General features: G+C 39.2%; 3 protein-coding genes across 3 annotated transcripts; 2 read left to right on the forward strand and 1 right to left on the reverse strand.

Annotated features, from left to right (window-relative positions):
• Window positions 1-1,204: 1,204 nt before the first annotated feature.
• LOC5577809 (oxygen-dependent coproporphyrinogen-III oxidase) lies at window positions 1,205-13,349 on the forward strand. Its single transcript, XM_001663527.2, has 4 exons — window positions 1,205-1,482; window positions 1,552-2,090; window positions 12,237-12,673; window positions 13,182-13,349. The coding sequence occupies exons 1-4, from the start codon at window positions 1,418-1,420 to the stop codon at window positions 13,284-13,286; spliced, it is 1,146 nt and encodes a 381-aa protein (XP_001663577.1). The 5' UTR covers window positions 1,205-1,417; the 3' UTR covers window positions 13,287-13,349.
• On the reverse strand, window positions 13,264-17,041 carry LOC5577810 (probable ATP-dependent RNA helicase DDX10). Its single transcript, XM_001663528.2, has 2 exons — window positions 15,973-17,041; window positions 13,264-14,562 (listed from the first exon to the last, which is right to left on the reverse strand). The coding sequence occupies exons 1-2, from the start codon at window positions 16,924-16,926 to the stop codon at window positions 13,333-13,335; spliced, it is 2,184 nt and encodes a 727-aa protein (XP_001663578.2). The 5' UTR covers window positions 16,927-17,041; the 3' UTR covers window positions 13,264-13,332.
• A 109-nt stretch (window positions 17,042-17,150) lies between these two features.
• Window positions 17,151-26,807, forward strand: LOC5577811 (PR domain zinc finger protein 5). The gene is made up of 2 exons (XM_021854370.1): window positions 17,151-17,477; window positions 24,918-26,807. Exons 1-2 carry the CDS (start codon window positions 17,328-17,330, stop codon window positions 26,775-26,777), a joined length of 2,010 nt encoding a protein of 669 aa, XP_021710062.1. The 5' UTR covers window positions 17,151-17,327; the 3' UTR covers window positions 26,778-26,807.
• The last annotated feature ends 1,139 nt before the right edge of the window (window positions 26,808-27,946 follow it).

Consider the following 27,946-nt stretch of genomic DNA (forward strand, 5'->3'; position numbering starts at 1 on the left):
TAATATTAGCCAATACATCAACGATTTACAGACTTCTTCATTGTCCAGCTCTCAGATGTCAAAAACGATACATTTCATTTTGAAGTTATGCATTGTTCCACGTAAATTTACTTCCTCGACCACTGTGCAATACTACGACATGACAGCAGTGTACGATCAGCTGTCCCGTTATTTACACAATTTACTGTTATTTACTCCTTGATGTGAAAGCTCTGCGCCCCATTGATAAAAGCTCACCCAAAAATGTATTGGTGTCCTCTGCACTGAACGAAAACTCCGGTCCTACATTGAATGATTTGTAATTCAAACGCTTTTAAAACTTCATATTACTCATTTTGAATGACATTGGAAGAATATGATGCATCCACTTAATATTAAACAAAAATCATCCAATTCAGTAATGAATTTCAGACCATGTTCTAATGACATTAGGCTGATAATCGAATTATGATAACATAAATGAACAACATGCAGCTTATGACAGATTATAATATTTACTATGTCCCATACCGAAAATCATTCAATTATAGTCTGAAATATCAGGCGAAAAGGGAATGATCATAAATATCAAATCATTCTGGCAAATCTAAACGTGAATATGGCGGCGGCAGCGTGGAACGTCAAACATTTCTGCGTCGATTTTACAGGTAATTACCCTTTGAACCTAATATTATACTCATTTATAGCATTTAATTTTCACATCCTTAAGGTACCTACCAACTACAATCGCTGACATCCAAGTGTTTTGGTTCGATGGAGCAAAGCTGCGAAACTAATTTATTTGCAAGGAGCCACATCACACAAAATGTTCGCTGCAGGTGGGTATCTGTTCCTGAAGGCTGGAGATTGTTACATTTGTGTTACCCCGTTATAGAAATAAACATTAATGTACATAAACCAATAACGTTTCGTACTTATTAGTTTTTATTTGAGTTCTTTGAAAATAGGAAATATTACGAATGGAGGGTTGTTTACATGTGTGTATGATAATCATTCAATCTGAGGCATCTATTTGGAGGATAAAAATCCTTCCAATTCTGGATGATTTTCATTCGGTATGATTTGTAAACAGATGATTTCCACGAAGATGAAAATCATCTTGATGTTGTCTGAAAATAGGTATGGGGCTCGGATGAAGCAATAATCATTCAATTCAAGGCGGGAGTTTTCGTTCAGTGTGCTATCTTCGAAAACTGGAAACTGTCATCACGGCTCACGCACATCAGAAACATTGCACCGGCATGTCAATCGTCACGTTCGCATTCATTCAATAATTGACTTTAGTACGCTTGCAATTCTTGTGTGCATAACAACTTTCTCTTCGTTTCTGTTTGTTTCAACTCCAGGTCAAATTCATTATTACGAACAATCATTATTATTGTTGCCCTGATTGCTCTAGTTTTGAATGATTTAGAGAATGTTCTTTAAAGTTTTTCGGTCCACAACTTGGCTAGCCCATGGCCAAGGAAAGCGGGTCTTGGGGTAAGTAACTTGCCAGTCATGTTCATCGGAAAAGAATCGAATATCTATCTATCTTTTCTCTCTTATCAGTGTCGTGGGAACGATAATTGCTGGTGGAACGATAACCACATACTACCAACGCAATGACGCACACATGGCCGCGAAATTGACCGTGGGCAAATTCATGGCCGAGCCCATTACTCCGAAGGACACCCTTGTGGCCAATGCTGATGATATGCGAACGAAGATGGAGCTGATGATCATGAAGATCCAGGCGGACTTTTGCCAGTCGCTGGAGAATGAGGAGAATTTCGGCAAGAAGTTCACCGTGGATCGCTGGGAGCGAAAAGAGGGCGGTGGCGGAATTACGTGCGTCCTTCAGGATGGGGACGTATTCGAGAAGGCCGGCGTGAACATATCCGTGGTACATGGGGTGCTTCCGAAGGGTGCCATACAGCAGATGAGGTCACGCGGGAAGCAACTGGCGGATGGAGAGTTGCCTTTCTTTGCTGCCGGTGTTAGCGCCGTCATCCACCCGAGGAATCCGATGGTTCCGACGATTCACTTTAATTACCGTTACTTCGAGGTAACTGATTCGAAGGGTAACAAGCAGTGGTGGTTCGGAGGAGGTAAGCCTTATGTTCAGTAATGAGCATATTGACCTTTTGTCTGTATCAATGAAAAAAAGTTACGTTGTCTGTTCCTTGGGGTCATACTGATTCCAAATTCAAATCGTCTTAACTTCGCGAAATTGAAATGGATTTCCAATTTCTCTAATGTTTTGAAATGATAATTTCTTTCTACTAAAAAATATTTATAAATATTACCTCAAATTATAAACAGAGTGATTCATCGCGGATTATGAGTCCGAAATAGCTCAATTTAGGAACTTAGGACGCTTATAATTCAAAAACAGTTTTATGTAAGTTTATTCTTTGCCCTGTATGGTTGGTGAATATCGTATATCGACTATCATAAGGACGCCATCTATCGCTTATTAAATTCTAATTTTAATGTTACACGCAAACAAATTTTGTTGTATAATCTACCGAATCCATGGTAGAATTAAGAACTGCACCAACGATTTTCAACCGACTACAAAAATCTGTTAAGTTTACTATAATCTGGTCAAAATCACTGAGCAGTGCAGTAAATTTGACTATGTCCATGGTAGCATCCACTACAAAGCATTGTATTTCAATCCGTGACACTCACCGTACAACACAGTGTGGTCAAAAGTATGATGCTAAACTTCTTAAATCAAGAATGTTTCTAGTCAAAAATACTACAACTCTGGTTAAATCAACAGAAGAAATTTTCTTGTGTAGTGATGTTGACTATGTTTTGGTAGAGTTCACAGATTAATGTAGTCGGTTGAAAATCGTTGGTGCAGTTCTTAATTTTACCATGGATTCAGTAGTTTCTACAATAAAATTCATTTCAGTGTAGGAGCATTTCAATATGTTTATTTCTCTCAACAATCAGTTTTTCTATATTCTACAATCACTTTTTGCGTTGAAACCTAGATAAAAACATTTTGGGAGTAGTGTTGGATCCGTTGAATCTGTTGCATGCTCCTTGTGGGCGAGCGACGGAATCCGGATCCATTGTGTCCGGTTCGCGTTGCGCGGAAGAAAAAACGAAATGCGCCGGTGAAAAACAAAAAAAAAAACGCGTCATTAGAGTTTGATACGTTGAACCTGTTGTATGCTCCTGTCGAGCGAGCAACGAAATCAGTATCGTGACTGGTTTGGATAGTGCGGTCATTCGTGTATATGCTCACGTATTCATTTCGAATTATATATTTATCGTTTGCCAAAACTAATCCTTTCCCATATCCAAACTCCCAGTGTTTTCTTGTGGAAGTGCAGAGGACTCCTCGGCTTCTGTAAAGCAAGTAACACGTCAACATTTCCCTCCCATTCCCAAATTGACCTGCATACGGACGCAGCCGGTGCCGGTATTGTTTATTATAATAATAAGAGCAGCACCAGTATTTACACATTGAGGACAGCTGTTCTTGCAATAAAGGAGTAGCAACTGCGGGCGGTCAATCATGCTCATGAAACCTAGATAAAAACATTTTGGTTTGTAGCCGAAAAATGAAATGTGAAAAATGTATGTTTGTACTGAACAATATATATGACGAAGGTAAACATATACTGCCCATACTCGCAATACAGTCCCATTGAGAAAATCATCATGTCGAGAAAAACGCATCTAAACCTTATTGCAAAATTTTTCGTAACGCCGCTGGTGGTAGCAGAAAATTCTGGTGGCATTACTCAACATATTATCATTACAGTATAAGAAAATGCTCAACAACTAAAATATTGTTAATGCAGTTTATTTTACTGCACAAATCCATAATTATAGCAGGTGAGACTCGTTATCCGAGTATTTTTCACACCAAATGCAAATATAGGGGTAATTTCATTTTGCAGCGTTTGGTGGGGCAATGAGAGCGCAAGTCAGTCCAAAGCAGGGGGAAAGGATAGGTAATGGCCGTAATAGTCTATGCGGACCACTTGAACACCATCGGAAAGGATAAGAAGGGTTGGGGTAGGGTATAGAGAATGAAGAAGACTTGACACAGTAATGCGATAAATGCAAAATGTAAATGTGCTGAAAGCAATTTAATTTGAGTTTTGAAGTTTGATTTGACTTATTAAAATTCCAAATAGATCGGCCATTGTACAAGTAAGAAAGAATATGCTGATCGCTTTCTAGAAATTTTATAAACAACAAAATAATAACAATATGAGAGTGATGCTAAGGGCTGCTGATGGCATTGATCTTATTCACCTTGCAATCAGTAATAAGAATATTTACAGAAACATAATGGTTGTCCGACATTTGGCGGTAAACCATTCCGCGGTCAACCAATTCGCGTTGTACCATTTCGCGGTTAGTATCATTTTGCGGTTTACCGTTTCGCGGTTTGTACCATTTCGCGGTATGCCATTTTGCGGCCTATACCATTTTGCGGTTACCGCTTTTCTTAGATTATGAGGTATAAGAGTCAATTCTCCATGTTGGGGCGAATGGAGCAGAGCTGGGAGCACGGCCTTATAGCGAATGACTCCTCGCTTTATCACTGGGCTCTATGAACTAATTAACAATTACGTCACGCTGCTTTTTCCACCGGGAAGAAAGCCTTTTACTGCGGGCCGTGTTTACAAAAAATTAACGATTTCGTTGTGCATTCATCGACTTCATGTTCATCCGGTGAACATTCGTTGTCCGGATGTTGGTCCGGATGTCATTTAATGTAAACATTGCCCGCATTTAGAGCAAAAAAGAAAAAGAAAGTCTAGGATAAAAGAAGACCGTGGATAAGTCCATCCTGACAGCTGGACTGTCATGTGACTGATGCCATGTCAGTTTTATATAAAAATGTCATTACGACTTCCGCCTACTCGAGTAACACCATTCTATGTACCAGTACCTTTTAATTAGAGTGCCTGTAAACAAGAGTGACGTCATGTTCCAGTTTTGACAGGTCTCCTGCTCAATTGGAACGTGGATTTGTATGGAAATGACAGTTCGCCGCTGTTCCAATTTTGACATTGACGCCACTCTTATCTAAATCCACTCTGCTTTTAATGAAATAGTCTATTTTTAATTATTGGAACCGCGTACGTTTTATTCGGGTTATAGTTATCACGGTCACCTGTAGACGCGTATTCAACACTCCATAACTCGATACTGAAAAGACCATCGAGTTAGGGAGCTATCGAGTCAAAGAACACAAAAACAGTATAACTGCGATCCATCGCAGTTAGTAGTGAAAACCAGCATTTACTATGGTTCTCTAACTAGGTTATTATTATTATCTTTATTGACGGATCTAACTCGATATCGAGTAAGGGACTGTATTTTGGACGGTGTCCAGCAATTTGACCGAATATTATTTGGCCAAATTGCAAACTTAAAATTAATCAGATAGCTACAACGCTGATATGTAGGATTTATTTTGGCCAAATGACGAGTCCCACTGGTTTTTTTTTCATAATTTGATCAGTATTTTTTTATTTAAACATAAACTATTTTATTGAGTTTTTGAGGCACAATTTCACTTGTATTAACTGTCAGTTTTACTTTATTATTGGTAACCGAGTGTGTAGCTCCTTATTTATAAGCAAATTAATGGACCAAGATAAAAAGAATAACCACTGGGAGATAGCGGAAGATATTCTCTTCACCGTAGCATTGTTGAATAATATATAAATACATTCGATTGCTCAGTAACAACAAGCTACACATTTGATTACCAATGGCTTTTAGAGCGAGATCATATATTTAGCGAGAATTCAGTACTGTCACACCGGTTATTTTTCAAAGGCAGTTATTTCTATATCAATGCTGAATTGTCCTTTTTTGAGCATAATTTGTCCAATGCAATGTATCTTTGCAACTCATTGGTAACACGCATATTTTAGTTTATTCTTTTTTTTCGGTCAAACGTCATTAACATTTTCATCAGTGATTTTCCCTTCTTTTGAACTGGTTCCCTTACTGGTAATGTGAAATATACATTCATGTACAAACCGCGAAACGGAACACCGCGAAATGGTACTAACCGCGAAATGGCATACCGCCAAACGGTACTAACCGCGAAACGTCATACCGCAAAATGGTACACCGCGAAATGGTTTACCGCGAAGTGGATTACCGCAAAATGTTATACAATCGGCATAGACGACGGATGTAGATAAAAGATCATTATGATTAAATTAACGCGACGACATGTTAGTAAGCTCAAAACGATTATTGTAGTTGCAACTTTTAATTTAAATAGTTAAGCTAAGGGTCGGTTATTGTATATAACTTTATAGATAAGTAGAAGTATAGCACGAACGCGAAGTAATGACCCCCATCCCATCTTCAAGTGCTCACCACAAGCACAACACTTCATTCTGGCACTTTAGAATGTCCATGTTGTAACTTGTTCACACAAGAAATCTGCCTCGACCAAGTTGGTAGAACGCGCCCGTACCCCTTTCTGAACCAAAGGACAGGAAGAATATAGGAACAGTGATTAGTAATGAGTTAATTATGTAGTTTTGTTAGAATTATAAACAATTAAACAGTAGTAATGAATAGCTTTTAAAATGACTTTGCAGCATAGCTGAGCCTTTCGGATCGTAAGACCGATGTATAAAAATAATTTGTTTCGAAATTGTCCGCGTGGTCTTCTAGTGCCCCTATTAGATAAGAATCAGTAATAGACATACATACCGAATGCTCGCCATGACCCTATGACCAATATTTGTATATATATAGCCTTAGCTGATGTGGCTTTTCTAATAGGTAGTTCTTTCACTCATTGATTGTCTTCAAAACCTTGTCAAGTATAGAAAATTGATTTTATTTCATTTATTACTACATTGAAGCTACATTGTACTTATTAAGTATTAGGTATTATTTTATGTTTTTATCACTATTGATATTATCAAGGCCAGAATTCCCAGTAAGTGAAGAATTTTATAGTATTAGAACACCATATAAGATCGCTAAACATTACCTAATCATGAAACGGCTTTTTGCTTTATTATTTTAGGTAGATGCTATTGATCTCCCTTTACTCCTATCCGCAACCCGGTGCACGCGCCCTGTCAATGGCATTCCCAATTACTACCCCACATTGCACATTCAAGGGTCTGATTGTGCTCATAACCCACCCTCAGTTCATAATCTTCTCGCCAGCTTGAAATTATATTTTCCCGAAGTGAAAGTAATTTTGATGAGTGACCCAAGAAACATTTGCCTATTTTATAATCATTTATTAAGCAATTTTTCACAACTACATACTGAATAGACCTAGGTCTTGTTCTATTGAGTCGGTTTTTTTTGGAACTTTGAATTATGGTTTGTTGGATTGCTTTAATTTTGTCGAACATTTTGTTGAGGTTAAACTGTTTAATGAGGTCATCTTTAATAATTTTGGTTAGTTTTTCAATATCAGTTGTTTTGTACGGATTAGTTAGGAATTCGAGTTTTGTGTGTTGAACCAATTTTGAGGTGTCTGAAAGTTTGGTTTAGTGTTTACAATGTTTCGGGTATTTTTGATTTGTGACTTATTCATTTGTTGATTTCCAATTTCCAGTGGTGGGTAATCTCTGGTGGAGTCCAGTCTTCCTTGTACGTTATTTTTAGGTATTTGTCGGATGCCTCGAAAAAAGATGTTTTATTTATGGCCATGTCTAGCTCTTTCCGGACATTCCTTACTCGATGCTTTATGATTTCCTGTACAGTTCACACATTTAGATTCCGTTGTTTCACATTTATGTTCTCCATGTTCTTGTCCGCAGTTACAGCACCTTACTTCTTTCGCTTTGCAAAACTTTTCTCGGTGACCGTAACGCCAACATTTCACGCATAACTTTAGAGGAAAAAATGTAAGGTTCGACATACCTATTAGACCCATAGATTTCCACAGTTTCAGGTAGATTTTCTCCTTTCACAAACATTTTTATCGAATACGTAGGTGCATACTTTCCTTCTCCTACCCGTTCCTTTATTCTTTCCACTTTCGATACCTTAATATATATACCATATTCTCCATAATTTCATTTTCCGTGATAGATGGTGAAATGTTTTTTTCTTTATTTCTTTATTAAAGAGACTTTCGGCCCAAGGTTGGTTCGTCTCTGTGGTGGAATGTCTCTTACTACACCTCTGCATCTCTGGGTTTCCCAAAACTTATTTGAAATTTTCCCCTACCAACTCCTTTCATTGCACTGTATTTTGTTGCTCCAATATTTTTAAGCATTTTCGCTACCTCCATTGGATGTGGGTATTTCACATTATTCGTTTTGTCTTCGTCTTTCATTTCCTTTTCAACAATGAATGTCTTGTAGTGTTGGTTTTTTATCCATCCGTCGTCGTAAATTCCGTCAGTTCTGTCTTTGTTCTGTCTTGTCGTGTATTTGTCTGACTTGGGTACTGTACCTGTCTGTTTTTGTGTGCGTGTGGTCTGATTTTCGTTGCTTTCAGGAAAGTCGCCATTTTGTTTTTCTTGGATTTCTGTTTCGTTCGTAGTTGTATGTCCGTTAGCGTCATTCAATACTCGTGTGGCCTGATATTTGTCCAAATTCCTTGAGTAGTTGCCTTGTTTTTTTATTTCTCTTTGTTTCTCTGTCATAGTCACTGTCGTCATCTGTGTCTTTGTGTCTTGCTTTAGACTTCCGCAATGGCACTTTTGCCCAATCATCATCCTCCATATTGTCTCCAACTCCCGTCCCCATCATGTTTCCACATCAGAATTCCCTTCCCTCCCTTATATATCAATATCCCCAAAAAGCACTTTCATAGTCTTACACCTAATTGAATGAACGTAATGGAGAATACTTACAGTAATTAATAATGTAATCTCATCACTAATATGTACAACTTTTTACTTGAGGTTAGTCAGGCACTTTTTCTTTTTCTCACTTTTCGCTCGCGAACGCGCTTCACAATCCTTGTCAGAGACCGTCTGAACCGCTCGAGTGGTTTGGAGAGAATGATGAAAACACTTCCTCAGATAAATATTCAGCTGTGAAGACGAATATAGCATGTTTTACTTGTTTGTTGTTCTGTGAATAGCAGTGCGCGGAATTAGGGACTTATGAAAAAGACGTGCCCTAATTCCACGCAATACTTTTTGGTACACATAAAACTCAATAATTATGCTAATATTTGATAAGATTTCATAGAAGCATCATGAAACTTATCTGTAGCAAGTAGTTCCATAGAATATTGCATAAAAAATAAAACATTTTCAATAAAGAAATCACAGTCTTAGCACGGACGCTAAGGAAATTGAAAAAGTGGCGTCTACTTAGACGGGCTTCCACTGATTATTTTTTTACGCCGCAAAAACTGCTTTATTTGCTTTTATTTGTGATTCAAACCTATTCTAAATCAAAGTAGCATCAAATGGCGTTAAAAGTTGCTGCAGTATTAATGTGTATTTTCATATATAAATAATTTTGTATGAAATGCGCGGAATTATGCAATGCGCTGAATTAGGGCACTTTACGGTAACCTACTACTGGGACTGTTATGCGGGTACTTTCAATATGGGACGCACATGGTTTGGTATTGTTTTCGCAGTTTGTCCATACAAAGATACAATTGTAAGTATGCTATCTAGAAGTACACTACTAATAAACACGATTTATGAAGAAATCTAAAAAATGATGAAAATTCAAATGTAACTGTTATGCGAGTATAGGCAGTAGAGATGTCGTAGGAATTAAGTTGATTTCAATAGCTGGTTGGATACGTTTTACCTTCATAAGACAGTTTATCGTGTTTATTCGACTTGCCTGGACTTTTCGAATCCCGGACACCCAAAAATGATTGTTTCGTCCTCTTTCATGAATGTAACATATAAACGACGTCATAATTATGGATCTCAAGCGAAAAAATCGGGATTCACTAAAAAAAATATGGCTGTCTTGGTAGTGTTATTCGAACAACACGCCAAACCGTTCCCATAGGGGCCATTATCCACAAGGAAGGACGTTTTAAGTAATACTGTTTCATATGGTATGCCCTCTTCAACATCTAATCCATTTTCTCTCGCCGTTCCCCTACGGTACCTATCCAACTAGTTTTCATTACTTTCTTCTCCTTGTTCCCTATTACTTTGAGCAAAACAGACCGATATGCCGGTAAATAAATTAAGGGGTTTATTTTGTAAATCGAGTGGATTCATTTGACTCGCCTGTAGTCATTGTCGATCAAAGTAAGCATGCATATTTCAGATGTCATCCGTCGATTCCCATAACAAACCAGTCACATAGAGTGACAACTGTCGATAAACTCGAGTGACAGAGCCGAGTCGAGCAAAATTTCTGGTCGACAGTGACTCCAGACGAGTCGTTTTTGGTCGACTCCACTTATAAAATAGGGCCCTAAATCCAAAAATATCGTTGAAAAGGCGAATGTGCAGCCAAGCAACACGGTGCCATGGCAGCCAAGTGATATTTTTCGATCTGCCTTTGTTACGCTGGGATATAAAGGGTTTGTTGCATGGACGCGATCCACATTTTGCAAAGTATGGCTCAAGATTGAGGGGTCTATTTTATAAGTCGAGTCGATCAAAATGACTCGACTGGAGTCACTGTCGACTGAAAAATTCACTCGACTCAGCTCTATCACTCGAGTTTTTCGACAGTTGTCACTCTATGTGACTGGATTACTATGGGAGTCGACGGGTGACATCTGAAATATGCATGCTTACTTTGATCGACAGTGAATACAGACGAGTCACATGAATCTGCTCGATTTACAAAATAGACCCCTGAAAGAAGGAAGAAATCACAATAACAGCATTGTAAACACAGGGCGCTGACATGTTGAATTCGGATTGCTATGAATAGACTATTGTGATTGCTATCGGAGTTGAATTATTAACTATATTTTTTGAATTAGATGCTATTGAGAGTTTACTAAAATTATTGCACTGGAAATAGTAAGTAAAAAGAAAATTATTATCAATTGTTTATTACATAAATCACTTACAATAGGCGCAGAATTGCCAGCAGAGTGAAGACAATAACGATAGTGGGTGTTGACTGATAGAACTTGCCGTGAGTAATTATGAGTAATATTGAATACTGGTTGCTAAAGGCGAAATGTTGTACAGGGTTACGTTGTAGGAAATTTGGAATGTCCGTGGGCTGAATAGCTGAATTGAAGACTAGTTTTTTAAGTAACAATATTATAAAACCCCATATGAACCTAATCAAATATAATTTTAGTTTTGAGTGTGCCCAAACACCGTTACATACTTCAAAAGCCGTTTTTCAATATGCTGCCCTGAACTCCTCCCAACAGCCTTATTAAAATCATTGATAAACTTATGTTTAATACCGTAAACAGAATGAAATTATTTTTTCTATCAATTATATAATGTATATTTAAATGAATTACACTCTAATATAATTAGTTTTCATGTGCAAATTCAATTTGGTAACTTATATTGCGAAAATTCGCTGTTTTTTAATAGTGCAATGTGCGGGAATGGAGCATTAGGGTGGGGTTTATTTCCCAAAATCTTTTGTAGTCAAAATCTACAAAGTGGAAAGTGGAAGTGATCATTGGTTACAAAATAACAACCTGTGAAAAAATAAGAATTTGTGGTAAAATTTTACTGTCCATACTCGCATGACAGTCCCATCTATATAGGAAATCCCATAGAATATAGGATAGTTATACAAATGTGCTTATTCTGAGCGGCGTGTGGGGTGACACTAGTCGAATGAGGTGACAATTGTCGACTCGCTCCCATTTGATTAACATTAGTCGTCTCGCGTCACTCGAGGTGAGAGTGGCTCGTCTCGACTCACACGCTGCACAGAATAAGCACAAAATAATCTATTCATAAGATAGATTTTAAGAAATAAGCCCCACCCTATTGGAGCATGAGTAGTGACCAGGGAAAGCTGCTGTGTGTTGATCGTCTGGAGTTTCTAGTTACAGTGATTGACCATAACTAGACCATTCGACGGCACCAAAACTACGGCACCTGCGTCCTCATGGTACGCGTATTTCGAAAATTTCGCGATTTTTGCAAAATTGGCGCATTTTGAAAATTAATTTTGATTTTTCGAAAACGTGTAAAAAAATCACATGTGAAATAAAAGTTACAGCCCTTCAAAGCAAGGTGTGTGCATTGTACTTTGTAGCCAGAGTGTAATGAACCCGCATTGCCTCAAAGTGCTCTGGGATCATATAGACAGACAAAGGATTAATCATCATCAATTTGTTCTTTACTCCAGGCACTGATTTAACTCCATACTACCTTGATGAAAAGGACGCAGTCCATTTTCATCAAACGCTGAAGGAAGCATGTGACGAGCACGACGAGAGCTACTATCCCAAGTTCAAGGAATGGTGTGATAAATATTTTTACATTCCCCATCGCAATGAATGTCGCGGAGTTGGGGGTATCTTCTTCGATGACATCGATACGCCGGACCAGGAAAGTGCATTTAACTTCATCACGACCTGTGCCCACTCGGTGATACCGTCCTACCTGCCGCTGGTTCGGAAGCACAAAAATGACGCCTACGGAGATCGCGAACGGCAGTGGCAGTTGTTGCGCCGGGGCCGCTACGTGGAATTCAACCTGATCTACGATCGCGGTACGAAGTTTGGCCTGTACACGCCTGGGGCGCGCTACGAAAGTATACTGATGTCGCTTCCACTGACGGCGGTGAGTATGGAGTTGTCCAAAACCTATGGAGATTACTGGGGGGAGTAGTAGCGTTGGATTAACTGAAGAAAATTCTAAAGAAATTCCTCCTGGAAATTCCTGGTTTAATGTCTGGAGAAGTTTTTTGAAAGCATTTTAGAAGTAATCTCTATAGAAATAACTATAAGAATTGCCTAGGTTTTTTTTTGATAAATCTGAGAAGGGACTCCAGAAGTACTTGTGAAATAATCGTTTAAGAGTCTCGGATGTTTACTCTAGTCCCCCTAGAATTTTGCATTAAGATTCAATACAAGGAGAAAAGGAAAAACAGTTACTTTAGAGACCAAATTGATTAAAAAATGATACTCTAGCGACCATGCATTAAAAAGAGACTTGCATTAATATAGCGATCAAGTCTTTAAAAAGAGACCTGCTTTCACCCCTGGATATATAGTTATTAGATTTAGTACAATATGTCTACTATAAAAAAAAAATGAGCAACGCACTTTTTTTTGTTTTTCTCCTGCAGAAATGGGAATACATGCACGTGCCTGCACCGGACAGCAAGGAAGGTGAAATTACACATGTCCTGAAGAACCCACGAGACTGGCTACAGACAGCGCAGAACAAATGATGCATTTATTATCGTTAAAGTTTTCCACGTATTTCTCAATAAAAGTTTATTTTAGAAGGTTCATTGCCAACTGTTCGGCCTCCGTCAGTGTGATATCATCTATTTTGTCCGCAATCTTACGCTTCTTCGCCGCCTTCTTCGTCGAAACTGGGGGCTTCAGCTCCTCTGCCGATGAACCGCCGCTCTCATCGTCTTGCTCTAGGCCGTTGTACACCTTATCAGGATCCGGTAGCCAGTTCAAATCGACGCTGTGCTCATCATCGCTTCCAAAGTCATCCTCTTCTTCGTTTTCCTCGTCGGCCTTGCGCTTAAGTTTCTCCTTCTTGGCGACACGTTTGGCCTTCTGTAGATTTTTGTATCGCTCCTTGTCTTCAGCATCCGCCAGCTTCAATTGAGCTCGGGCCTTCTCGATATCATACACCTCATCACGAACCTCCTCGTCCAAAGCGTTTCCGCTGTCATCGAAACTGATCTTCTTGTTGGTCACCAAAGCTTTCTTCAATAGTTTCACTTTGGTAACCTTCTTCTTGGATTCTGTGACTGGCTGAGCTCCGTTTTCTTCCACTTCCGGTTGATCCATGGTGCTAAATCTCTCAGATTTCTTAACTGTAAAGAATTCTTCATCGCTTTCATCCTCATCATTCTCATCAATTGCCACTTTAACATCGGTCTTAACGTTCGATTTCTTGGATTTGTTCTCCATTCTGGACAAAAATCTAACCCTTGGAGTAACCAACAGGCCCAAAGATTTGGCATAAGCTTCCAAATCCAGTTTGGAAGCATCGAAGATGCTTTTGTCCTTCATCAAAGCAACTGATTTAACATACGCTACGAATGCCCTCTTGGCGGTTTCTTTCAGTTCAGGCGATTGCGCCAAGAATGACTGAATTTTAATCAACGGCGAGAATAGTTGCTTATCATCGATGTGGATCTTGTTGATTGGCACCTTGGACCTCTCGAGCATCTTCACCACGCCTTCTTCCTCTTGTGGAAGCAGCACGAGCAGACTTTCGCCGCTGGTGTTGAGCCGCGCGGTTCGACCAGCCCGATGTATGTACTGATTAGCGTCCTCTGGGCAGTCCAGTTGCACTACCCAGTTTACCTTCGGAAAATCCAGACCACGCGAAGCGACATCCGTGGCCAGCAGACAGACGTTGCTCTTCGTGCAGAACTCGGTGTAGATTTTATTGCGTCTCTCCTGATTCATACCGCCGTACAGAGGGAGAAGTAGCGTACTTGGCCGTAGCTTACGAAATACTTCGTAGAAGTATTTCACCTGAAAATGTTAGAAATGCAGTAATAGGATTGAAAACTGATATAAAATGATCAGGGCTGGTAGCGAAAAGTTGTGCCAAATATTGTTAGGTATATTCTTTAAAAATTCTGGACTAGATTATTATATAAAGCAGAATGCTTAGTTTCAATTATCTCTTTTTCGATTTCTTGAAATGAAATTTACTGCCGTGAATTGCAAGTCAGTCCCATCTGCATTTTTGGCAAAATTGAGTTGAGTTCAATTTCCAACATATCTTTCCAATGCTCTTTCAGCTACACTAATGAGATAATATGTTTTGTTCGGGAAAATTGTGAAAAAAAAAACAGCAAGTCGAATTGTCCCATAATGAAATGTCATCGCTTATCAGTCCCACTACAGATTTCAGCACCGTGTAACACAAAGATGAGCCGTGTTTTGATCATCTTTACATTTTTCTCGGGTGGATATCGTAATGATAAGCAAATTGTGAAAGTTTCATTAAAATTGAAACATGTTCCAATCCTCTGGAATTTTTTGAATATTCGTATGGAAAACGAGTTTGGAAACTTAACAGCCCATTTTCTCAATGCCTACTTTTTACGGATGGGACTGACTTGCGATTCACGGCAGTTTACTCCATTCACTGATTTTTTTATCAGATTTCAATTACTGACTTTTGTCAGACTTCGTGCCAATATTTGTGCGTTTAAAAGTGTTGCCTGCGACACAAAATTAATGGCACGCGTCTCATAAAAGTTGGGTAAGCCTGTGCTATACGGCCGACCAGATGCAATCGTCCAGTCCATCGTTAAAAAGATGAGGCACCTTTCTCCATCAAGTACAGACACACTTGACTCGTCGGATAGGTTTCTAAACTTCCACTCTAAGTCGGATCCGACTCATGACAGTGCCACTAACTCTGCCAGCAGGTCGATACCAGATCCAACAAATTTGCGACTGTTGTAACAACCCTGCATTAAGAACCAATATGTTGATAAGTTTGTTCTTAATGAGGAAGTGGCTAACTTGTGGGCTTCGTGGCCGTGCGGTTAGCGGCGTCAGTCGTTTAGGCGTATTGTGTCACGGGGTGTGGGTTCGATTCCCACTCCGGTCGGTGGAAACTTTTCGTCAAACGAAAAATTCATCGCTGGACTACTGGGTGTTATGTGTTATGTCCGTTGCCTAATGTTAGTGATCGTTCAGTCTGTGCAGCCTTTGGCTGAAGACGGTGTAAATTGTCTTTTTTTTAACTTAGGACTTGGCCTAACTAGAAGAAAAAAAGTTTTTTATCATAATTTCTCTCTGAATTTTTGCTCAAAATAATTGAAAATTGTGACTTTAGAAGAAAATAAGGCAAAAGAAACTTGATAGTGACTGGCTTAAAAAAATTGCGACCATCCCTGAATAATATAACATAGCAATGTTACTAACCTGCTTACACGTGGCGAAGAATACTATGATCTTCTGCTTGCTGTGAGCCTTAAGGAACGACCAAAGCATCGTAAGTTTCTGACCGAGTTCCACGGCCACATAATTCTGTTGCAGTCTGGTCGGTGTGGTATACTGTTCCTTCTCGTGCGGCGCAATGTACTGTGGATTCCGCAAGTTCAACCGTGCCAAGTCTTTAACCGATTTCGTCTGCGTGGCGGAAAAGAGCAGCGTTTGCCTCTCGGATGGAAGATTTTCTATGATTGCATTCATGGCTGATTCGAACCCCAGATCCAGACAACGGTCCGCTTCATCCAGGACTAGAATTTTCAGATTCGTACAATCGAAAAGCGGATTTTGGTCCATATGCTGAAGCAATCGGCCCGGTGTGCAAATTATGATGTTCAGCTGATGCAACCGGTTCTTCTCGGCTTTCAAATTCTGACCTCCGATGATGAGTCCAGTGGTGAAATCGTGCAGTTTTCCGATCTTGGCGACGGTTTCGAAAATTTGTAGGGCCAATTCCCGAGTCGGAGTTATGATCAATGCGCCTAATCCATCCAGCTTTGTCCACTGGCTCGTGTACAGTTTTTCAAACACAGGGATCAGGAAAGCTAACGTTTTTCCACTTCCCGTCTTGGCAGCTGCCAGAATGTCCTTTCCTTGGAGGGCCGGTAGGATTGATTCCCGCTGAATCGCCGTGGGTTTATGGTACTGTCCTTGTTTCAATCCACCGAGAGTTTTCTTCGAGAGTGGAAAATCGCTAAAACTACTCGTTTCTTCGATTTTGGCCGTTGCATACAGCTCCGTCAACCGGGCGATTTCCGATTCCTCGTCTTTCATCGAAAACTTAAACCTGGGTTTGCCGCCGTTTTGCTGTTTCGGTTTTCGTTTGAATTTATCTTTCACACGTTTCCCATTGCTGGGATGTTTCATTTGCGGCTTTACTTTTGCCATTTTGCAATATAATTACCGGGAAAACTAAAATTTATCACTTTTTATCGGAAAACTTATGTTTGTAATCACCATTCCACCTTCCAGCTAACACTAATGTGGCACTGCGCACGTGAAACGAGACGTAAACAATCGAAATTCGAAGTTGAGTGTCAAATGAAAGCTCGTCAACCGGTCCAGTGCAAAATGATCGGGCTTTGCGTGTTTATCGGTTCCTTATTTACTTCGAAAGCTTACGAACTAGACTAGTATACAAAACAAACACGGTACCGTTTATATTGATTCATGACAAAATCGTAGTAAAACACCAGAACGCGTAGTAGGTTTTTTCAAATTTTCATTGATAAAGTTTAGGAAAAAAATCCGTTACGGATTGAAAGGAACAAATACGGTAAAAAGTGACGATGGTGGAAATATCCGACCGGAACCTGACTGAGGAGCATTCCTGTGGACTGTGTCGGAAATCAGTGAATTCTGTAATCGATTGCGGTGCTCTGAGCCAACGATACAGCATCCCTCTCAACACTATGTTCAACATTTTTCAGCTGCCTACCGTAAGTTAATCCCCAAACTGTATAAATACTACCGACATTGATACATAACTTTTCTAAGCATTTTCCCGGGGCTTAAATTTGGCATCGTAATTCTTATATAAAAACCCGACATGTCAACGTAAATCGAACAGCCAGTGTCCATTTACATTGCAAACATTGGGCTGCCATCACCTAGTGCCAGGTTTGGGCTATGGAGGGCCCGGGTCAGATCTCGTAAAGGGGTCCTTGATACAACTGGGCATAATGAATTTTGAATAAAATGTTCAGTGTTATAACTTTTTATGTGCGCTAGTTGATTGGAGTGTTTTAGAAAAAAATGAAAGCTATTATATAGAGCAATGTTTGTGCAGAAGAACACATCCTTGTAATGTGCACACCTTTTTGGAAAAAGTTGTTTGATTTGTTTAAAAACCAGTGAAAAAATAACGTAAATTTGATTCGAAATATGAAACAAATATATCGATTACGCAAGTTCGATAAGATACAATCGTAATTTGAAATAATGAATATATTTTCCCCAAAATTTAAACGAAATGTGGATAATTAACTTTTTTGATCTCCAATCCCCCAGTTCCAGACTGCTTGATTTTTTACATATCATATACTGCCCCTCTTTGCACAACAGTCCCATGTTGGAAAGCGACAAACTGAGAAAAAGACGATTGAAATGTGGAAACAATTTCGCTCCATTTTGAGCTCTATTTGGCCTAAAATGTGTTATATTTCTACATATCACTGTTTGTTGAGTACACGAACATACCTATATAATTTCTTTTGATTTCAAGCTGAAAATTTGCTGAAAAAATGCACAAAAATCGCAGCGAGACTGTTATGCAAATGTATACAATATAATATACCAATATATTTGCATACCAGTCCCATCATGTTCATCGGCTCGTTCGACTAGAGATGGGCGACTCATTCACGAATCATTCAAAAGAGTCGACTCTCGAAAATGATTGAACGAATCACGGATCTTTCCAAAAGAGTCACGATTCATAAGTATCGACATTTTTGGAAAAGGGCTTTGAAATTTACTAGGAATAATATTTTAGAGTTGAACTTATTAAATTTAAACAATTCGGACATGTATGAATAGTTAGCATAGTTGTTCGAAAAATATTCGCATTTAAAAATTGTTATATTTTTCGTTTCTTGTATGAAATACATGATGATTTTTGATTTTATAAAATGAGTCACCGAGTCGTTCAAAAGAGTCGATTCACTTTTGTGAGTGAGTCACCTACGATTCACTCCCAGAATTTGACGATTTTGCCCATCTCTACGTTCGACAGCTACTAAAACACTCATTGTTATTAATGCACTGGTTGTTTCATTTGCTATTTATGTTCTTTGGCCGTAAAAATTTAGTTATTATAGTACAGTCAACTCTCCGTAACTCGATGTTAAGGCGACTATCTAGTTAGGGAAACATCGTGTTAAAGAACACAAAATCAGGGTAATTTTGGTTAAGGGGACACGGGAGACCGTGTTATTTTCCCTATCTTTCGTCTCACTCTAACAATAATCATCAAAACTTTGTGGAAGCAAATCTCGAGTTTTAGTGAACCGATGAAGCTGAAAATTTATCGGGTTGTGCACTACATATATAGAATCATAGTGATACATTTTTGCATCGATATATGGAGTGGTTCTTGGGATTTGCTTCTTGAAATGGATAGGGTGATTATGATGACGTCCCGTGCGGCCTTAAGGGGGCAGGATCCGTCATTAATTTCGGAATTTTCAAAAGCAGTTTTTTCGTTCAAAATCAAGAAAATTTACAGGAAAATGTGTTCACTGTATTCTATTCACTGTGAACACATTTTCATCGAATAATTTTTAGTTTTGAACAGAAAAACTGCTTTTCAAGTTTGGATGATGACGATAATTACGATGACGGAGCGTTGATCGTTAAATGGACCATCGAGGTATCCATATAAACCCACATTTACTACACATTCTATAACTCGATATCGAGATACGGAATAGCGAGTTACGAATAGTATACTGTATGTCCATAGATGAACCATCAGATAAAAAAAAACATCGGATTGAATGCTTTCTTAAAACACACGTCAGGGATGGTACACAAATTATGTCACGCTAAATTTCAACTTTTTTGACCCCCCCCCCCCCCCCTTTGTCACGTTTTTTGTATGAGTCCTCAAATATCCCTCAGAGCGTAACATAATTTGTACATGACCCTTCATGATGTTGAATGCGCTTACAGTCATGAGTCCCAGTCATGAGAGACCCAGATGATCATTTTTTGGATAATGCGGAAAAAGAATCCGATGGAAATGATTCGAGATGTTCCAGAACAACCTGATTCAGGACGAATCTAGCTAATCTGTTATAAGGGAGATCTAGAATGACGAAACATATTTTTCAGGCAACTTCTGTAAGCCTTGACGCAGATCTAAAACACAGTGGCATATGCCGAGGCAAATTTTTTCTGTATTTTCCCAATAAGCAAATAAAGAAGACGATAATTGCTGATGGGTTTTGTATGGAAATCTTGCTTTCGTGTTGAAAAGTTTTTATTTTGCACTCCTTAAGTAATTTTTACCAGTTATCGAAAAACGCAAAAATAAGTTTTAGTTCTACAGTCATCCCTCCATGAGTCGATGTTCCATTACTTGAAATTGTCATAGCATGGAACCATACTATAAACATGAAATCATGGTTACTATGATGATCCCTTCAAACAGCTTTCCAAAGAATAGCTGTTCCATGACTCGATATTTCCATGAGTCGATGGTCCCTTCAATATCGACTCATGGAGGTTTGACTGTATATTCCTGAGCACCAGCAAAGAATCATTCTCTTTAATGAATGTTCGAATCCTCTGAGCAGAATCTCAAATAGGGAAACTTTAAAGTAGATGGAGTACCGTGTACCTTTTAATTCCGCTCCTAAATGCTTATCTTTGACAGATACGCGTATTTCGACTACCACTTGCAGTCTTCTTCAGTGTCAGTTACTCGTATAGTGGATACGACTGCAAGACTGCAAGTGGTAGTCGAAATACGCTGTCAAAGATAAGCATTTAGGAGCGGAATTAAAAGGTACACGGTACTCCATCTACTTTAAAGAATCATTACAAAATGTAAATAAATTGTAGGATGAAATTTATTTTATTTTTTGTTCCTCATTTATTTTTATTCCCCTCGTACCGCCCAAATGGTTACCTACGGACATAAAAGAAGATTAATATTTGTATAAGATTAATCTGTAATCCATCGTAATTGAAAATACATAATTTTGTGTGATATCCATTAATTTAAAAATATTTTCGAAACAACGTGAATACATGAGGGTTTGTTTTTGTACAAGTTAGGAACAAAGGCTACTTTTTTAGCAGTTTTTATCGATCTTCTGACGATGTTGAGTTGATTTATGCAAAAAACGCAAATCGGTCAAAAGTCGACATGGGACTGTTATGCGATTATGGGCAGCATAGTGATTTTTGCACCAGTGACTCAAAAGACACTATTTTTTTACGGATTTTGTCGATCATATGAAATAAAAATAAGAGCAATAAATATTCAAACACTATCGAAAAAGGTGTTATTTATCATTATATATGAAATTGCTCTGGGATGGACGTCTTACAGGCTAAGTGAAACTTAAATTACCCATGTGAATGTGATAAATACTTTACATTGGCATTTAATTAAGATAAAAGATATATCACCGAAATTCAATGCCAAAATTCGTAATTATGTTTTCAAATTTATTTGTATACGTTACAAGAATGATAATATTTATCACAAATGGGTATCACGACAATTAAATTGGATATCGCATAAAGACAATAATATGGGAATTGTGAATTTAATGACTAAAGGGAACTCCTTCTAAATTTAAAATTGTCAAGCAATCACAAACTAAGTCTTCCGATTTAGAGTTTTTGGTCAAGATTTTTAGGTAAATTTTTACAGTTTTCGGTGAAATTTAACCGGAATCCGTTAAATTTCGACGGAACTACGGAGTTTTATGTTACCTAACTGTTCAGCTGTTGAGATTACGGTGAAATTCACGGAATACGGTAAAATAATTCAAGGGTGTAACCTAGGCCCGCAGAATTATTTTAAAACAAACATGTGCTCTTTAATATAATTTGCACTTATTAAGTACATATAGAGCTATGTATCAAGAACAAGTACTTATGATCTTCAAATTTTTAAGATTGTTATATTTGAAAATGAAGTTTGTAAGTAGTTACAAAAATAAATCGGCTCCGTAATGCCTAATATCGCTTTAGTCAGAATAAAATAAGTTAAATAGGGTAAGTTCTTATCGAATTGGAAGATTTAATATAATTAAAACATTCCAAAGCAGCATTCAGTATTAAAATACATTGTTAATGAAATAAAATGCAAAGTTTTAGACAGCTATGTACGTTAGAGGTGTAGAATATGTATAGGTATAAACCATCTGGCGTTTAAAGCTTTGGTGGCTATGTTTGTTTGATACTAGGGTAGATGTACCAATAGTGGAGGTACTAAGCATCATTGAAGTTCATTTGACCGCCTAAATTCAAGAAGCGCAATCAATGTACATGTTAATGTTGTAACAGGAAGTAACGGCCATTGACTCAATGAGAAAAATGATTTAATCGCAGTAATCCACGGCATGTCAGTGAAAAATAATACCTCCACTATTGGTACACAGTTCCTTTAGTTGCGGTATATTTTTAATTTATGTTCCTAGAGTTGCGGTATCCGTGGTTTTCTTATGGGATCCTCCACTATAGGAACACTTTACCACAACTATTGGTACAAGCAAGAACAGTTTTAGTCATTTTAGTGATATTTCATCAGTTTTAAAGTAATTTGAACGCTCTTTTCAATTATTCCGTGTATCAACAAGCCACGACGTCGATTGGCAGTGTCGGTTCTGTGACTAATGTAATAAAATCAGTGAAAACAGCACTACCACAACTATAGGAACACCCACAACTAAGGGAACATTTACCCTTACGGTAAATAAAGCATAAATCGTCGAGAATTGAGCAGATGACTAGATGGTATAGACAGAAACGGAATAGCCAGCCATAATGTATGTCAGACATTTTTGTAATCGGATTTTTTTTTCTGATACAGTTAATTCGTTACGAAAGCATGAAAATGCGGATGCTATAATATTGACCTTTTTCACTTTCAAATTCAACCAAAATATGAACAAATATCGAACTTCTCCTATTTTTTTTATTTTCCACCCTCTTTCATCACTTTTTGGAGAGTAGGGTCATTCGTGGAATCGGCGTTCGACCCATTTCATTTATTTAAGGGTCTATTTTATAAGTCGAGTCGATCAAAATGACTCGGCTGGAGTCACTGTCGACCGAAAAATTCGCTCGACTCAGCTCTGTCACTCGAGTTTATCGACAGCTGTCACTCTATGTGACTAGATTACTATGGGAGTCGATGGGTGACATCTGAAAGAGACATGTTTGCTTTGATCGACAATGAGTACAGACGAGTCACATGAATCTGCTCGATTTACAAAATAGACCCCTTAGTTATCATCTAAACAGGTAACACTGAATCAACAATTTCACGCCACAATACTCGGCCGCATCTTTCCATCCTCGGTTTCGCCCTACGCTCGTCAAATCGATGCGCCCTTTGTTCCGCCCACCTAGCTCGCTGCGCTCCACGCCTTTTTGTACCAACCGGATCCGGAGTGAACACCATCTTTGCAGGGTTGCTGTCCGGCATTCTTGCAACATGCCCTGCCCATCGTATCCTTCCAGCTTTGGCCACCTTCTGGATACTGGGTTCGCCGTAGAGTTGGGCGAGCTCGTGGTTCATCCTTCACCGCCACACACCGTTTTCCTGCACATCGCCAAAGATCGTCCTACGCCCCCGGCGTTAGAAGAATCCGAGTGCTTGCAGGTCCTCCTCGAGCATCGTCCACGTTTCATGCCCGTAGACGTAGAGGACTACCGGCCTTGTGAGCGTTTTGTGGAGGCCATAGTAGGTCCGACTTCCACTGATGATGCGCCTCCGTATTTCACGTCTAACGTTATGTCAGCCATCAGCAAGGGTCCAAGGTAGACGAACTCGTCGACCACCTCGAACGTATTTCCGTCTATCGTTACACTGCTACCTAGGCCAGCCCTGTCGCGCTCGGCCTCACCAGCTAGCATGTACTTTGTCTTGGTCGCATTCACCACCAGTTCAACTTTTGCTGCCTCGCGTTGTAGGTGGGTATACAGGTCTGCCACCTTTTCAAATGTTTCCCAGATTGTGCCTATCAGACAAATGGTTAGCCCGGAGCAGACCCCGGCCAGAGCCTCTCCGAGCCCATCTTTATGAATTCAGCTCCTATACCATATTTATCAGCAGCTTTATTATTCATAAGCTGGTGAATGGCATCCTTAACCTCCCTCAAAGTGGGGGCTGGTTGGTTTCCATCGCCAGCAGTACTGACGAAGGCATTTCCTCCGTAGTCCCGACCTTCGTATTCAGGTATTCGTATTCGTCGAAGTGCTGCTTCCACCTTTGAATCACCTCACGCTGGTACGTCAAGATGCTCCCATCATGTTCTCCAGCAGTCCTCAAAAGGGGCTTCATCCAGCTCACCCTCTTTCGGTAGTAGCCTCGAAGTGCTGCGCCTATGCAGTTACGACATCAGGTTGCTTAAGTCGCTCTAGGTCATACCGGGGCGGACGTAAGGAAACGTACGCTGTTGGTGACCGAGAGTTTTGGGCGCAGTTTAACCATCACCATATAGTGGTCAGAGCCGATGTCGGAGAAGTGCCATCCGTGAATCAGAACGTGGTCGATTTGTGATTTTGTTCCACGTACCGAGCTTCCAATCGCTAGTCCCTCTACATCGCTGTGGTCTTCGTCGATTGTCCCGACTAAGATAGTCTCTCGTTGATTATTCGTTGCTTTTTTTTACGGCTGGCCTACGGGGGCTGACACCAACCCCCTACATTTCCGGAGGACCATTCCCCCTAAATGTTAGGAGCGCCATAGTGCACAGTTTAGCTTGCCAGCGCTCGGACGATACCACCAAAGTTCGCATCGGGATTGATTACCTGATTTCCCTAAGGGTGCTCGTACCCCGGCCAGTACCGCGTGGAGGTTGAAATGGGGGTTGCTAAGAACCGCACAGAGGGATCTATTTTATTCCTTCAGGTACGCGAGGTACGCTATGCCCAGCCATTTACCAACCAAAAGAAGATGTAGAACCGCTATGTTTACAATGGACAAGCAATGTAACTCGGACCGAAACGGAGTCAAGACCAAGAGTAATCCCGTTGGAAATCTTTTGAAATGGTATCAATAAGCACTATGCCTTAAAACGAGTATATACTGTGAAAAGTTCCCTTCTAATAGTTATGGAAAAATCCTTCGAAAATCAATAAATTTATGAATCGATAATGTATTGAATATTCACAACTATTTTTTTTTTCAACAGGTTTTCGACACTCCTTCATCTTTGTGCGATAAATGTATAGACAAACTACATTCTGCTTATGATTTATACCAGCATATGATTCTATCAACGGATCGTGCATCTGGGAATACAGAATCATCTCCTGATACATCCAGAACTAATCAAGATAGTCCGCAGATTCCCTGTCATCCCTGTGGCATTTGTGAGCTAACTTTTGAGAATGACCTCTCACTGCAACGCCATAGAAAATTACTTCATGCTAAGATCATTATTCGTCACTACTATTGTCTGCATTGTAGTAAAACTTTTAAAACTAATCGTGGGCTGGACCAACACTCGACCTACTGTCACAAAACTGATGGCGAACCATTTCGCTGTGAGCAGTGCTTTCGTGATTTCACGACTAAGACAAGCTATATCAATCATCTAGCGCATCATGTCGATTTCCTGTGCAAATTTTGTGATCATGGGTTTTTTAATGAAATAAAATTACTGGATCATGTTAAAACTAATCACTGCGATCGGTTGTTTAAATGCAATCGATGTTCTAAAACTGAGCAACTTAGAAAAACTTTGAACAGGCACTTGAGGACAGCACACAACGTTCAACAGGATGAGTTCTATTGTGGTCACTGCACGAATGGCTGCTCATACAATGATCTTGCGGTGCTAAACGATCACATACAAGAAGCACACAAAAGCTTAGAAAATGATGGAGATTACACGGAACTTCTAAATGAACCTTTCTTCGTCAAAGACATAGCTTTAGAACTGGAACTGGACAAATCGAGACATGAAGAAAATAAGGAAGATTTCTTAAAGCATTTTAACTTAGTTCGATCCAGAACCAGAACCTTCGAAAACATTTCAAACACACTCAATCCCAACAAAATGATCCTGGAAGAATTTTTGGATGAAGCTTTCGAAAACGATCAAGTATGGGCAAAATACATCGAAGGTGGGGAAGAGTATCTCATCGACAACTACGATTTTTATTTAGAAGGTCCCACGGCTGACAAAGTTCCGTTCAAATATAAATGCCCACAATGCGATGCAGGATTCATGAAACAAGCTCTTCTAACGATTCATCTGGCCGAAACACACAATGTTGCTTGCTTGGTGTGCAACGATTGCGGTGCCAATTTTCGTAAGCTTATTGAATACAGAGACCACCGGAGGGAACATCTCAAAGAAAACGCCAGATTCGTGGAAAACATCATACCTGAAGCGGAAGAAGCCCTATCATTGGTTCAACAGGAAGAGAAAGAGTATACCGTTAGCGAAAAAGGAACAACTTATGTGTTCACTTGCAAACTCTGTGACCGTACGTTCTCGAAAAAATGTAATTTTGAAAAACACAAATGCTCCTTTTATGAAGGTGATTCAAGCGTGCAGGAAAAAATGGCTGCCTCGAAGTCAAACTCGCTGATTGGTGGAGATCCCACATTACCGGATAATCTGTTTTGTACATTGTGTGATAAGAAATTCATCTCCATATCGGGTTTGAAATATCACCTCAAGCGACATACAGATATCAAAGCGTTTGCTTGTGTATATTGTAGTAAAAAGTTTACCGCCAACTCGAATCTAAATGCCCATATTCGCAACAAGCACAGTCTGGACAAGAGCCACGTCTGTCCGGAATGTGACCAAAACTTTGCCTGCAAGGATCATCTGACGAAGCATATCCGTTCCAAGCACCGCCAGGAGCGAACGTTCAAGTGTCCGGAATGTTCCAAATGTTACTTTCAAAAGTCCCACCTGAACGACCACGTGGCTGCATCTCACCTGGGGTATAAGGCCTTCGTTTGCGAACTGTGCAACACATCGTACAGCTGCAGAGGCTCACTGAGACGACATCTAGCAAAAACCCATAAATAATTAGCCGAAATAAATGCGTTATTTGTTAAATCGTGTTTGATTTTCTTTCATCCCAAAACCTTTTCCCAAACTCTGTTCATACTAAGGTGAGAACCCAAACTTTTGCACGATGACTTGAATGACTGTTTCATTGATTTCGTGAGTGCTCTTCAAAGAATATTAGATTACGAGTCTTACGACACATTGATTTCGAATTTTGGTCGATTCAATGCTGAGGAAATTAGTCATGTTTTTTTCAGCGCGTTTTTCGAAAAATGATTTTGGAAAAATATCTAAGAAGTAAGAATAACTCATTGCCTTTTAAATGCGCCTTAGAGAGTTTCAATTGGATGTGTAATTAGAGATATGGACAAAACACTTTTGTATGTTTTTAAGGGGTGAGCCCAAACTTTTGCACGGGAATGTATGTACGGTCATTAGCTTTCCGTCTGATATTTTAGACAATTTCAACGATTTTCAATTTGAGATATGATATAAATTAGAATCCGTCATAAATTGCATGTTATTCATTTATGTTACCATTATTCAAACATTTGCTTGAAAACATACTAAAAATCATATTCATCTATATAAATAAAAATGAAATGGTGTTTGTATGTCACGAAATAGCTTCCGAACGGGTCAACGGATCTGAATGATTCTTTCTCAGTTTTGTTCGTTAAGGGTTCCGACGTGTTTGTGTGTATAAAAATCCCAGGATATTCTCCGGGAAAGTTGAAAAAAACATGCGCGAACGAAACTGTCATTTTATATGGGACGATCAAAAGCGAATCGTGATCAAACGTTAACATCCCACCGCAAAATCGCTAGTGTTTGGAGGTGATTTTAACCTCCAAATTGCGCAATCATCACCTCCAAGTTAGTTCTAATACCCTCCGTTATATGAATTATGGTGGCGCGTCGATCGTCGCAAGTTTCTCGTTAAACAGTCAATAGCCTACTTGATGGCAAGACGAAGTTTGCCGGGACCACTAGTTTAAAATAAAGATTATGAAGATTTGTAGCCATGTGAATTACAAATCTCGCATACTCTGAGATAACGCCCTAAAAGCCATTGGTAACCATGTGTGTAGCTCATTGTTTCTTAGCAAGTGAATGAATAAGCATCCAAACCAACATCACTGGCAGGTAGATAATGATCCTTTCTTCATCATAAAGTTGTTAAACAA

Source organism: Aedes aegypti, chromosome 3 (assembly GCF_002204515.2).
Source record: "Aedes aegypti strain LVP_AGWG chromosome 3, AaegL5.0 Primary Assembly, whole genome shotgun sequence".
Classification (NCBI taxonomy): Eukaryota; Metazoa; Arthropoda; class Insecta; order Diptera; family Culicidae; genus Aedes; species Aedes aegypti.